The following is a 15,663-nucleotide window of genomic DNA, read 5'->3' as shown; positions in this document are numbered from 1 at the left end:
CTGCCAATGGAAAGATATCCTCAATAAACTCCAAATGTCTAGATATATATGTCATGTTACTCTCCATATCCATGACTTTATACCCTTTGTATCCAGCAGTATAACCCAGAAAAATGCAAGCCCTTGCCCGAGGTTGAAATTTGTGCCTCTGTTTTGGAGAGGTAGATGCGTAGCACAAATAACCAAACGATCTGATGCGAGTAAAGTCAGGCAGCTTACTAGAAAGAACCTCGTATGGAGTTTTGTTGGAAAGCAACTGAGATGGTGTCCGATTGATAAGAAAAACCGCAGTCAAGATGCAATCCCCCCAAAGAGGCAATGGCACATTCAACTGAAAGAACAAAGACCTTGCTACATTCAGTATGTGCTGGTGTTTACGCTCCACAACTGAGTTATGTTCAGGAGTTTATGGGCAAGAATGGTATGAAATGATTCCTTGATCTTGATAAAACTTAGTGAATTGTAATTCCTTTGCATTATCTGATCTAACACTCTTCACTTTGGAATTATATTGTGTTTCTACCAATTTGATGAAAGCAGGAAACACGGTTAGAACATCACTTTTGTTCTTGAGCAAATAAACCCATGTTGCCCTAGAGTGATCATCAACTATAGTTAAAAAATATCTATATCCTTCAACTGTTTCCACTGAAAAGGGTCCCCAAACATCAATGTGCAACAACTGAAAATTCTCATTACAAATGTTGTTTTCAGAGGGAAAAGATAACTTCTTCTGCTTAGCCAAATGACAAATATGGCAATAAGCATGCTTCTTATTCTTGTGTCTAGTAGTGCCCAAAACTTCAGAGATAACATCCAGTCTTGTGTAAGAAGGATGACCAAGCCTCTTGTGCCATACACTGACATCCACCACTGCATTGACTGAAACTGAGGAGAAGTCTGTGTCCAACACATAGATTTTCCGAATACGTCGACCTTTACCAATCATCACCCCCTTGGTAGGATCCTGTATTTCACAACAAGTGGGATCAAAGATCACTCTAGAACCTATATCAGATGTTAAAGAGCAGATACTGATCAAACTTAGACGGAACTCAGGAATAAACAAAACATTGGTAAGGAGAATGTCCTTGTTCAACCTAACCATGCCCACTCCACTGATCTTAATATGCTGACCATTTGGCACATTCACAAAACTCTCCATAGATGTGTCTAAAGAGACAAAAACATCTTTCTCATGTGACACATGGTGAGTTGCACACTTGCACCAGAATCAATCACCCATGTGCCATTTGACAAAATGTGTTTAGAAACCGCCAATATGCCAATAAAAGAGTAAACTGTGTTAGAGAAAGAGATACCAGGGTGATCTAAAGCCGATTGGGAATTACTTGCTGCAGCTGGAGTAACAACTGGAGTCGAGGATTGAAGCTGTGAACTGAAAAGGGCAATGATGTTCTGGAGTTGGTCTTTAGAGAGATTACCAATCATGCCTTCAATCGACTGCTTCTCTGGCATAGGAGACAAAGAAACTTGAGCAGCAACGGGTTGTACACCTTGAGGTTTATGAGTTTTCTCACCAAACTTCCCTTTTGGAGTGAATCCCGGTGGAAAGCCATGTTTACGACAACAACGTTCTGCAATATGTCCCACTCTGTTGCAAAAAGAACAAATTGGTCTACCCTTGTTTGGACCATTCTGAACATATAATATATCAGGAGCAGGAGAGAGAGCAGGAACCGAAGGTGATTGAGAGACTTGAAAAGCAGTAGGTGGAGTGACAGTAGTGAAAACCTTCTGACTATCATCCTAATCCAAAATCTTATAAACTTCAACAAGTGGAGGAAGAGCTTTCTTGGCAATGATCTGTCTGCGAACGATAGCATAGGATTCATTTAAACCAGCCAAGAACTTAATTGTCTTAGCTCTCTCTGCCTTCAAATGCAGACGAGCAGCTTTACCACAGACACAGGGATCATCCGGCTCCTCTGAACCATCAAGTTGATCCCACAGCGTCTTCAAACGAGTATAATACTCTGACAAGGACAAAGAACCTTGACGCAGATCCTGAATCTCCTGAGTAATATTATCTGTGCGTGGAAGGTTTGTCAAATGATAACGACCATAGAGATCACGCCATATATCTGTAGCATCGTTCATACGCAGTATGCTACGATAAATCCGAGGAGAAACAGAGTTAAGCAACCATGCTTTGACCATACTGTTACATCTAGACCATAGATCAAAGTTTGGATCTGTAACAAGAGGCCTAGGCAAAGAACCATCGATAAATTTTATCTTATTCTTTGCATCTAGTGAAATACGCATCGCATAACTCCAGTCATCATAGTTCTTTTCCTTTAAACAAAGAGAGATGATGTTCAAACCTGGATGATATGCGCTATGTAGAAAGAAGGGTGAATGAGATGGATCAACGATCGCGGATGATGCAACAACTCGCGAGACCCCAGAAACCTGAGAATCGGTCACTGGTGGTGAGATCGGAGAAGAATCATTGACATCAGAGGTGGATCGTGTTGATTTGCGACCAGCAGAACTTGTAGAAGCCTTCGATCGAGCTTGTTTCCGATTCGCACGAACTGCAGTCACCATTGAGACGAAGATGAGAGCTCGAAACTTGAGAAATCAGATCGAAATCGAAGAAAAATTGAGCTCAGATGGCTCTGATACCATATGACGAACACAAGAGAGAAGAAGAAAGAGAAAGTTTGTTAGAATTGGAAAAATCTTTCTTCATTCAATTGAACTATACATTTTACATGTGAGTTGTATTATATACAAATGTCTATTCTGAGTTAACCAGCTAACCAACAAAGTTAACCAATTAATTAATTTAAACCAAGAGCACTCTCAATATCTTCTTCTAGAGACATCGCCATAAGAGCTTTATCCATAGCTGACGACATGGTTAAGAGCTTCCGAGTCTAAAACCCACTAAACCTTAGACTTTTTGCCGAGAAAGCTCCAAAGAGTAAGAGGGGTATCACGAGATGAACAATCTTCCACTTTGAATGCCAAGAACTAGTTGCACAAACTCTAAAAACTTTTGGGGATTTGGATTAAAAGTATCTCGAAAAGGTGTAAAACGGCTGAAATCGACTTTAGAGAAAGAGTTTTCTGGTATGTGGTTCTATTCTAAACCTAGTGAGAGCAGCACTCTCCCATCGGTCATTCTGTTCGGATGTGTTTTAATTTTTTAATAAAAATCAAAAAAAAAAAGTTTTAATCGGGGTAAATCAGAGACCTGTATCTCTCTGCCCACATCATTTTAGATATTGGGAGACACCTAACGTGTCAAAAGTTGATTGGTCTCGTTTTGTTTTGTTTTTTTTCTCATTCTCTTTGCTTGTTTCTCTCTATCTCTTTGGACGAAACCAGGAAAGCATGAATGATTTTTCAAAATCGAGTAGAACAACCCAATCAATTTTTCTTTTGATGAGTCTCTTTTTTTTTTACTCTCACAAAATTTGATTCTTTTATTCTCAGATTTTGATTTTCCCATTACAAGATCCGACCTTTTTTGTTTCTTTTGTTCTGATTCAATTGAAACAAATCTGATTTTGTTGAGGTTGTTGTGTTCATAGGTACGTGAAGAGAATCTATGGTTATCTTATGACCGTGAAGATCAAAGGGCTTTACCAACGCGTATGGATTCCACATATGCTAGTGATTCGGTTATGATGAGATTGGATTCCAATTTCAAGATGGTACCAGCGAGCCAGATTTATCACTAACAAAATTGTTGGAGGAGGTGTTTAATAACCAGAGCTAGAGCTATAAAATCACTTGCAGTGGGAGAATTGGAGGCTAGGAATCTCAAGTATTGAAGCACTGGGACTGAAGCCATTCTCATGGGTATCTTAGTCGAAGAGAACGGTGGTAAGAGGGATCGTGGGGAGAAGTAGTGGCATAGGAGCAGCAGAGATACGAAGAGCAACCGTTTTTGCATACCAGGTATGTTCTTGAGCAACCGTTAACTGATTAAGCTTGTTTAATCTGGTTTTCTAATGATCGAGCTAGATGGCTCTTAAAGCTACTGAGAGAGATGTTTATGAGTTCTTCTCCAAAGCGGGCAAGGTTAGGGACTTTGTTCCTTTCTACTTTGTGTTTGATTTCTCTTTCTGATTGTGCTTGTTAAGGCCGTAGAAAGGTATTAACATTGCTCCATGACTGTCATTGACCATTGATCAGAAAATGAAGTTCTTGTCTCTAACAGTAGTATATGAAATGGCTAGTTTGCTTCCAATTATTTAGTAATGTTGGCTACTTTGTTTGGGATAGAAACGCTTTGGTATGTCATATTCTGCATATTCAGTTTTCTTCAAGAACTCGATCCTGTTTTTTTGTACATTGTACAAAGCTTAGTTAAACAAGTCTTGATTTGTCTCTTGTTTTGGTTAGTCATTGGGTTCATTATTGTGAACATAAAAACTTTTCGAAATTAATTAACTCTTGGGTTTGTGATTGTTGTGCAATGAGAGGATGTTTGAGAGTTAGATGAAAAATGGTTTTGGTTTGTTTGATTGTTGTTTCTCTAATTTTTTAAAAAAATTTGACACCCAAGGATGACTAATGGGAGGACAAAAAATAAAAACAAGGGTGTGAAGATTTAAACTTAGATTAATATTATTTTTAATATTATTAAAAGTTATTACCACTCATTTGAGAATGTGGAATGGCCATGATCTGAAAGACACTAGTTGAGAAAGAATGTCTTAAGCCAAAAAAAGGGATATTGAGTTGAAAGGTAGTGGATGGATGACCTTTTAATTTTCTTTGTATTTTCTGCTCCTATTCAAGCAAAACCAAGATTTTAAAATAAACAGGGTGTGGGCTTAGAAAAATCTTGTTGAATTAGTGTCTCTTATCCATCCAAAAAATATCTTTGTCGGAAAAACAATTTTTTTTTCTTCATTTTTCACCAATATACTCCTTTGTTCTGTATAATTTGGTCTTTCAATCCGATTCCCTTCTGTTTAATCAAGATCTTCAAAGCTTTCTTCAGGCTCCGATCCTTGCTGCAAATCCTTCTTTTTCCCTAAATCACCTTGCAAGTCTTCAGGTATGTCTTCCTCGATAGATAACATGATTAAGGCTATGTCGCTAGAAGAAGTAAATGAGCCTTTTCATTTGCCGGACCTACCACAATTTTCTTCGAGGATACAAACTCATTGAGCTTAATGGGTAGAATCCTCAACCCAGACTGCCAAAACGGGTCAGATATCGTTTTGGATATGCCAAGGAAATGGCTCATCTACGATCGTGTTAGGGGAGTGGCTCTCTCAAAAGACAAATTCCAACTCATCTTCAAATATAAACAGGATTTGGAAAAGATTCTCAATTTGGGGGTACATACGTATAACCAATGGTCACTGGTCATGGATCGTTGGGTAGAAAATCCTCGGCCAGAGTATCTCCAATCACTTCAAATCTGGGTTCAAATTCGTAACATACCGGTTAATCATCACACGAAGGAAGCGATCACCGTATTTGCTGAATTTGCAGGACCAGTTCTTCAAGTCGATTACGATCCATCAATCTCTCAGAATAAGGAGTTTGTTAGGGCTGAGATACTTTTCGATGTCACGAAATCACTTCGAAGATCCAAAGTGCTAGTTCTACCTTCTGGTGAAGCTGTTACAATCCTATATGATTATGAAAGGATTCAGAAGTGATGTTACTTCTGCCAGCGCCTTACACATGAACGAGAAAAGTGCCCTTTGTTTCTTCAGAAGATTAAAGATTTTAAACAACAAGGTACACATAACTTAGTCCATGATCGATCCACGATTTTAGTTTCATTCAACTCCCCGGTTCTGATATTCAAGCTAACCCAATTCTGGACCCTACAATCGAGAAGGATACCAATACAGTTCTTCCCATGCTGTCTGATGATCCCACTGATATCCAATATGCTACGACCGGGCAGATTTATCACGGAACAGAAGCTCCTATCTCTCCCGAGGTTCATTCTCTACCCTCTCCAAGGACTATTCCTGATCCAGAAAACTTGTACGAACTTCGATTGGAATCATCATATGTCTATGATATCCTTACCTTTGAAGTGAGTACGTCTGGAACAACAAAGGCAAACTCTACCTATAGGAAAAATCCTTAAAGCCTGCACAAAACAAAATAGGTACTCCTATCTTCTACCCTCCAATTCATTCTGAGTTACCATTAGATTCAGGAATAAATTCGTTGGGTAAAAGGAAAGGTTCAGTGGAAGAAACTCATGTTCATAAAGTCTCTAAGCTCATACACCAAAAGATGGTCCCAAATGAAGGACCGTCTACAATCTAATGAGCCTTCTGAGCTGGAATTATCAAGGCATGGGACGGTCTCAGGACTTGACAATTCCTCATCTCAGGGAAATGTGTAAATAACATTTCCCTGAGATTTTGTTTCTAATGGAGACTATGAATAGCAGCAACGTGTTGATAGATATAAAGGAAGGGTTAGGATATGATAAGGAGAAATGACTTATGGATCCAAAGCAAATTAAATAGATGTTTTGGAAATAAAAAGTGGTTTCATTTATTTCCAGCTTCTACTCAGAAATTTTTAGAAAAAAGAGGTTCAGATCATAGACATGTTCTTGTCAAGTTTGTCTCCTCAAACAGTCCTTACAGAGGGAACATAAGATTTGATAAAAGATTTTTAAGCAAACCTCTAGTTCGAGAAGCAATTTGCTTAGCTTGGTTCAACAACTACTCTTCTGCTCTTTCTTCAGTTTCGGATAGGATTCGTTGTTGTAGGAAAACTCTAAGTAACTGGAAAAAAGAGAACCAACTCAACTCCTTAGATAAGATCAATCAGATTCAAATAGCCTTAGAAAAGGAACAAACTTCTTCTTTTCCTTCCCTTTGCCATGTCCATGGACTTAAGATTCAATTGCTATTAGCTTATCGAGAAGAAGAGACTTATTGGAGCCAACAGAGTAGGGAAAAATGGTTACAGGAAGGAGACTGTAACACAAAAAAATTTCCATGCTTCTTTTAAGCAAATAGATCAAGAAATTTTGATTGGTTGTTCCATGACTTTCAGCCGAAAGTTTCAGATCAGATGAATGATTTTCTAATCAGTAAAGTCATGGTTGGAGAGATCAAAAAGGCGGTTTTCTCAATCAATCCTACTAAGGCTCTGGGAGCTGACGGTATGACTGGTCTGTTCTATCAAAAATATTGGGACATCATAGGTCCTCAGGTCACAGAGGAAGTTCAGAATTTTTTTAACTTTGGTTCCTTTCCATCTGAATGGAACTACACCCAACTTTGTCTCATTCCTAAAGTCAGGAATCCCATTATAATGTCGGACCTTAGACCAATTAGCTTATGCTCAGTCCTTTATAAGATTATATCCAAGATTTTAGCTTTAAGGCTACAACCCCTTCTATCAGGATTGGTCTCCCCGACTCAGTCAGCCTTTGTCTCCAAGCGTTTAATTTCTGATAACATATCAATTGCTCATGAAATAGTTCACGCCTTGAGAATGCATCCTTTAATTTCTACTGAGTTTTTGGCAATCAAATCTGATATGTTCAAAGCCTTTGATAGACTAGAATGGAATTATCTGCAGGGGTTGTTATTGGCGTTAGGTTTCCATCATAAATGGGTCCAGTGGATAATGTTTTGCGTTTCTACAGTTACCTACTCTGTTTTGCTAAATGATCAATCATATGGTATGATATCTCCTCAGATAGCTTTGAGACAAGGGGACCCTATTTCCCCTTTCCTCTTCGTTCTTTGTACTGAAGGTCTCACCCACTTGATGAACAGAGCTGCGACGAGGTTTCAATCGGGTGATCGAGCCATGCTTGGATTCCAGTACGAGAAGATGGAAAAAAATTGTACTAACTGTTGCAGGATCATGCACCCTACCTCGAGATGCCCCTTTGAACCTATGAATCCTAACCCTTTCAACAACCAAGATAATTCGGTTCATCAACGAAGAAATGATGGCGAGGATACAGATTCTGCTCCTATCTCACAACAATCAAGTCACGTTGCTCAAGTACCCGTTATGCTTCAGGAAAACCAGATTCCACTTCCCAGTCAGAGATCAGTCCTTACTTTGCCTTAGCTTTCTCTCATTTTTATCTCTCTGGAAAAGACAAGTCTATAGGATCCAACCTTGCGTGTGAATCTCCCGCCCCCCAAGAGGCCAGCTAAGTTTGAAGCAGGAGAATGTTCAAAGAGAAGATGGGAGGTTAATCCAAATCAAGAACTCCCTCTGAAGAAAAGAACCAGTTTACTGGACCAAGTTAAGGATCGTCCCCCAAATTACCATCCATCTCACCAACTTTGATCACTCAACTCAATTCTGTCAAAGCTAACTTTTTGGTGTGAATATATCTTACTTAGCGTAGGCATGATGGCCTTAGGTTTAGCATTTACTTATGCAGTGTGCTGTTGGATAACAAAGACTACATTTGGCTGCTTTAGCCTTCTCTGGGTTTGACGATAAAGTCATCTCAACTCCTGTAATTTTTGGCGTATCTTATGCTTTATCTCAATGTTTCAGGTGGTTTTAACTTTCAGTATCAGGATTACCTTTTGTTGTACCTTGTACTTGTGTTGTAATAACCTGAGAACAGTTTTCTTGGGTTTTAATAAAATCTTCCCCTTTGTGTAAAAAAAAAATACTGATTATCATAAAATGTCAACGTAGATAAAGCATCCGAGAACTATAACATTTGAACGAATCAAATGCACTAATACATACATTTGAAAGATAAGATTTTATTTGGCATTAATTTAATATATCAGATGTTTTTATTCCAAATAAAAACTATTAGTATAAAAAATCCAAATAAAAATAATTTGGTTTTTTTTTTGCAAAAGTTGAGTTTTTTAAAAAGAATTCTCCCCAAAAAAAAAAGTGAAAAATCCCATTACATATATATTTTGAGAAAAAATCTTAAAAAATCTTTATTTATTTTTTATTTGGACATTTAATACTTGGTCTTTTTCTGTTGGAAGAAAAATACTTCTATTAATTAAAACGAACAAATTAATACCCAAAATTATAAATGTTGCTATTTACATACTTGCATTTTCAAAACAAAATCAAATTTCTAAATTTACCCTTTTTCTGTTTAATAATTACTAATTACTTTTTCTGTTTTAAATTAGAGAGATTCTCAAAAATAGCACCATTTTAAGTTTTTGTTCCAAAATTAGCACACACTTTATTATTTTTCAAAATTAGCACACATATTTAAAACAGTATAATTATAATTAAATATTTAAAACACTATAATTATTAATAAATTATTTGATAAAAACCTCTCTCTCTGCATATAAAGATTAATCGTCGTTGTCTTCCTGTTCTCGTTGCCACATTCTCGCTGCCGTGATTGTTTTTCATTGCTGATCTGTCTTCGCTTAGCCGATCTCGTCGTCTCTATGAAAGGAGTGAAAGAAGAGCGACATCCGTTTCCGAGATCAGCGACATCGATGTTTGTACCTATAAATATGTGATTTTCTCTATTCATTGTGTTTCACATATGTGTTAGAGGTTAATTGGTTTAATTGTTTGATTCTTCAATCTGTGATCTCTTAATTCATCTAAATCGATTCGTTTCAGATTTGAAATATTGCCTCTAAACTCTGTGTATTGATTATTTAGATGAATAAATTGGTGATTATTGTTTGTGTTCTTCGAGATTTCTTGTGTTTGTGCCCTAAATCTGAAGAAGCTTCTATGTATTCAATCACTTCTCTCATGAACTAATTCTTCTATATATGTTTGATTATTTTAGGATACAGAGAATTGATCTTTGACCGATCATTTGTCTTCTTATGGAAGAGGATGTGAGCGCTTTGGACGAAGATATATCAACTTTATCCATGGAGATGGACTCAATGATATTGTTATTACATGTGCGATTGATTCATGATCATGATTTTTTTTTTTGTGGGTGGTCTTGCACATATTGTTATTTATTAGTGTCTTCTGCTCTTTTCGTATCTTTTGCTCTTTTTCATTTTCATCTATGGTGTAAGCTTTATAGTTCTTACTTTCATCTTGTTTTTGGACCAAATTTGGCTCTTTAACAAACGATTGTGTTATTTTGTGTGTATTGGTTTAGTTTATATCATTCTGTTGATGGAAAAAATTGAATTTATGTATGGGTTTTCAGGATAGCTCTAACGCTCTATTTCCTCTATGAAATGTCTCATCTTAGTTCGCTTGAAAACAATAGTATAATCCTCTAGCTTATTGTTATGTAGTATCTCTTATGTTTAGAGCATTGGATTTGTTTAAAGTGCTCTTAACGAGGACCTTTAATCTGTTTTTCTTTTTTGTTTAAGTTCTCTGTTTTTCAGAATTCCTTCTTCTGTTTTTGCAACATGAAACATCAATACCCAACATCCAGCACTCCTTGAAAATTCAGGAAGGATTTCACGAAGTTCAAGAAAGCTTTCCTTCCTGAATTTCAGGATGACCTTCATAAAATGAACTTAAAGGATGAATAATCAAGAGAACACTAAATAATTTTGGCTTCTTGGTTTTTTTGTCCTTTTTTGTATGTTGGTGTTTAGTTTGCTACTAGTTTTAGGACTCACTAAAAATCTTCATAATTTCTTAATTCTTGATCATATTTCAACATGTTGTTACTAACTTACATCTCTAATTCTTGATCGTGAAATACAGGTAAGCTTTCTTAAACTTCAGGATGACTTTCATAAAAAGTTTGGATTTTAGAATGAACTTCATAAAAATTCTAGATATTGGTAAGCACCCAAATATGCATAAAATTGATATCATTACCCTTCACTTATAGAGTAATCTTTACATATTGAGGCAAAACATCAAAAAAAGATTTAGAAACACAATTATTTTAATTTTGGAAGTATTCAATCATGTTTATGAAGGAAACCTTAAATTTCAGGATAGCCTTCATAAATATTTATGAAGACACAAAATCAAATTGTTACTCTTCTATATCTAGATAAAATATCAAGAAATGCACACAAAAAAAAAATCAAATCTCTCGCTAAAAATAGAGTATGTGATACACTAAAGCAAAAAAATAAAATTAATATTCAAAAACTCATATTTTTTTAAATTTAGGAAGAAATTCATAATGTTTAGGAAGACATCCATATAATTTAGGAAGATGTTCATAAAAATTCATAAACACAAAAATGATGATGACAAAAACCAGAAGATCTTTCCCCATTGTACTATGCCTTATCAACATTACTATCAAACTCCATAACTGATGAAGTACAAGTCGAAGAACATACTACTATGATAAACCAAGATTAAGAGGAAAAATAAATGAGTAATCAGTGAGAACGTGTCCACCGATTCCATCACGGAACGTAACCACATAACACCAGTACACCACTATTGAAATAAACCCAAACTATAGATTTGTCTACTCAAATTTTCAGTTTGATTTAGGTTTTCAAATTCTCTACAAAATCAAAGTCTGAATTTTAAATGTATGTAAATTTGAAGAAGTTGTTATCGGGTGATAACCGGTTTGATTTTGGTTTGATCCGGTTCAAAGAAAACAATATAGTTAAAAAAAACTAATTATTAATTTTAAAATAGATGATAAGGATAAATTTAGAATTTTAATTTTGTTTTGAAAATGCGAGTATGAAAATAGTAACATTTATATTTTTGGATATTAATTAATAGAGATATTTTTTCCAATAGAAATAAATCAAATATTAAATGTCTAAATAAAAATTAAATGATGGTTTTTTAAACTTTTTCCCTATATATTTTAGTTTAAGTTAGTAAATATCATTTTTTTTTGGTTCAACTAGGTAATGTCCCGCGCAAATGCGCGGATTGTTGTATAATAGAATATATTAATATTTAAATTTATTTGATAATCATAAAAAGAACTTAACAAATCAATTTAAATGTCACTAACTTTTTTCACATTTTTATTTATTCAAATTATACAATATTAAAATATATAAACTATTTAAATATAATCATATATACATTATACATATCTCTTAAAGTAATTTGTTTTTGATTGTTCAACTTTGATAGTAATTTTCAAAAGTATTTTTGAGAATTTGAGTTAATAAATATTATTAATAAAAATAAAATTTTACTATGTGAATTAAATATATAATTTAAGCTTTTCATATAAACTAACACATAACCTAAAGCATTTAATAATTAAAAACTAAACTATTTTGAAAGTAAAAAAAAATGTATATTTCCTAAAAAAATCATATGAAGTGCAATCAAAATTTTAAAATACGATTTTTTATATATTCCCCTTAGTTTAAGATATATTGCTAGGTTTAGTTATAATTTTTAATTCTTGTGATAAAAGATAGATAGAAAAGAAAAAATCAATTTGTTTTTTTTATATAGAAAAATATTTAAAGTACATATTTTAATTAAATTAAAAAAAGTTGTCAAAAAACAAGAATTAAATTAAAAATAGTGATTTTTCTATAATTATATGTTAAATCCCAAACTGAATATAATGATTATTATTCTAAAATAAATGTGTTACAATTTTGTTGGATGTAAGTGAGAGTTAAGAAAAATTAATTTGATAATTATATAACAAATTTTTATATTCCCCTGAATTTAAGTTATATTGCTAGGCTTAGTTTTAATTTTTCATCCTTGTAGTAAAAGCTAGAAAGAAAACAAATACAAATTGGTTTTTTATATAGCAAAATCCTTAAAGTACATATTTGAATTAAATTTAAAAATAATGATTTTTATACAATTATATGTTGAATCACAAACTAAATATAATGATGAGTATTCTAAAATATATTTATTACAATTTTGTTGGAGGTAAGAGAGAGGTAGGTTGATTTGATAATTATATTACAAAAATTTATTTCATGAGAACATTTCAAATTTTAAGAATAAAATAAATATACATGAATTTGTAAGAACTAATCAAACATCTAAAGTAAAGAATTAAGATGTTTTCTTTAGTTTGATTCTCTTATTATGAGATGGTTATAACCAAAATATTATTATGGTCATCAAAATTTTATTATACCTATTAGAATACATATGTATTTTTAATCAAAATAATATAAGAAAACAAAGAAAAAAAGAAGTACATAAAACAAAGAAACAATAAAATTCAAAACAATATTATATAAAATATATAGTAAACAAAAAATATAATCAACCTCTTAATTGAGTTTTTTCAACCTATGCAAGAACATTATTAAAAAACAAAAAAAATATTTAGGATTTGGAAAATGGTGGAGGAGAATGTGAGAATGGTTATTTATAGGATAAAAGATGATGAAAATTATATTTCTAAAATAATTAAATTGGAAGAGTTACAATTATAATTAATAGTGTGTTTAAATGAAAATGAATGAAGAAGAAAAAGTGGGAAAACGGCCAATTCCCCCATGAACTTAGTTACTTTATCGTATTCATACACAGAACTTTAAATCGTGCCTATAACCACATAAACTTAACTTAAATTTGAATTTTCCACATGAACTATCTAAAATCGGTCAAAACCAACAAATCGACAAACGATGTTGCTGTTCTGTTAACAGATGCTGACTAGGATGTCGTGTTTGCAGTTTAAAATGCCACGTAATATCATGAAACGACGTCGTTTCAATTATTAAAAAAACTAAGACAAAATCTACCAAAATTGGTCTCGAACCCACAACCTAACAGTCAATTGACTTAACTCAGAACCACCTGAGCCAAGAAAACTTTTCTTACCAATGAGTTACGAGTTATACATAAAACTACAAAAACACTTTTTCTCTCTCCGATTTTCTCTGCAATTATCTTTGTACTTGAATGGCTCTCATTATGAATATATGAATCCTTGTTCCAGCTTTAATCTATGGCCTTTAAAATTTTTCCCCTTTTACAATTTGATCTGAATCAATAAGTTCTCCTTTGGATCGATTTCTTAGGCTTTACAAGCAGATTCAGAGTCTTGTAGAAGTTGGGTTGTGGAGGAAAAAAAGATTTTGCAATTATAGATTTATATGATTTCGGCCTGGGTAATGTAATTGATGGAGGCTCGTCGTATAGACGATTAGACGGGAGAAGAAGAGAAACTTCTTTTTTTTAGGTTTTGTTATTTTCATCTAGGAAAAAAGATACTCAGCTACACGAAGTATTGTTCAATACATTACACATCCCAACTTTAAAAATGTATTGCCAACTACACGAACTATATGTATTTCATGGTCACATATATCAACTATATGATGACATGTGCTCAACATCACAACTATCTTATTCCGGTACACCGTTCATCAGAATCCGGGGTTGACCAGCGTTGACCAATGTTGACCAATAAAAATATGTAATTTTTTTTTGTTTTAATGTTAGAAACCAAACAAAAAAAATTAGTTGAATTATTTATGAATCATTTATAGTGTTTTATAATGTAAAACATATATGGATCCAAAATAAAGATATATTGTATATAATTCCATTAATTTAGTCTTATGATAGTTATCTTTTTCAATTTCAAAACTTAACTGAAATTGAAATAAAAATCATTCATAAGATATTAAAACTTAAATTCAAACCAGATTATTTTGTTATAATAAATCAAATAAGAAAACTATTTATTTTAACTTTATTAATTTAAAAACATCAACTTCTTACTTAATTTATCTAAATATAAAATTAATATTATTTAATATTCTCAACCGCAACAAATATTTCTACAACAAAAATACTTAGAACCAAACCCAATACATATCAAAATCATTAGAATTATTGAAAAATGTTATATACTCATGGTAAATAAAAATTTTAATATCTGAAAAAATTATTAATGATTTTTCAATTCACTTTTATTAATTTTTGCAATATAAAATATATTATATATCTGTTAATTCATCCATTCTTATAATAGTTAGTTTTTTTTTCCATTGCAATTTAAAACATCAACTTATTATTTGATTTATTTAAATACAATGTTTTTTGTTGTTTAATAAAAGAAATATATTTGATTGTAAACAACAAAAACACACAATATTTATTTTTAATAAATAGAAGATCCAAAAAATTGAGTTTGCAAAACAATATATTTGACTGTAGAAATATTAATATATACATATATAATTAATATATATATATATATATATATTCAAAATAATTATTAATAATTTTTATTTAATTATTAGTTTAGCTTCAAAATTAAAATTAATAATTATAAGAATGAATACATTAAAGATGGAAACAACTTTTTTTTTGGTTTCTAATATTAAAAAAGCATATTTTTATTGGTCAACATCAGTTAACACCGGTCAATACTAGTCAACATCGGATTCTGATGAACAGTGTACCGGAATAAGATGGTTGTGATGTTGAGCACATGTCATCATATAGTTAGTATATGTGACTATGCAATACAGATATTTCGTGTAGTTGTCAATACATTTTTAAAGTTGGGATGTGTGGCCATGTATTGAACAATACTTCGTGTAGCTGAGTATCTTTTTTCCTTTCATCTATTGCAAAGAAGATATAAATCTGTTTCTGCATTGTATTGTGACGAAGTTACTTTGATTCAGTTGGCTTTGTGATGATATAAGTAAGAGGTCGGGTGTTCGAATCTAGAAACATGAATATTTTTGTCTTAGTTTTTTTTGATAATTGAAACGACGTCGTTTCATGATATTACGTGGCATTTTAAACTGCATTAATATATATGAATTGGCCGTTTTCCCA

At 32.9% G+C, this 15,663-nt stretch overlaps 1 protein-coding gene and 1 long non-coding RNA gene across 2 annotated transcripts; one reads left to right on the top strand and one right to left on the bottom strand.

The window, feature by feature from the left end:
• LOC104748787 lies at positions 1,174–2,888 on the bottom strand. The gene is made up of 4 exons (XM_010470380.1): positions 2,822–2,888; positions 2,437–2,561; positions 1,840–2,319; positions 1,174–1,770 (listed from the first exon to the last, which is right to left on the bottom strand). The coding sequence occupies exons 1-4, from the start codon at positions 2,886–2,888 to the stop codon at positions 1,174–1,176; spliced, it is 1,269 nt and encodes a 422-aa protein (XP_010468682.1).
• On the top strand, positions 3,277–10,084 carry LOC109129338. Its single transcript, XR_002035643.1, has 2 exons — positions 3,277–3,936; positions 9,746–10,084. It is a non-coding gene; the product is annotated as an uncharacterized LOC109129338 (long non-coding RNA).

The sequence above is a fragment of the Camelina sativa genome, chromosome 15 (assembly GCF_000633955.1).
Source record: "Camelina sativa cultivar DH55 chromosome 15, Cs, whole genome shotgun sequence".
NCBI classification, from domain to species: domain Eukaryota; kingdom Viridiplantae; phylum Streptophyta; class Magnoliopsida; order Brassicales; family Brassicaceae; genus Camelina; species Camelina sativa.
Note: the sequence above shows the minus strand (reverse complement) of the source record. Positions and strands in the feature narration are given on the sequence as shown.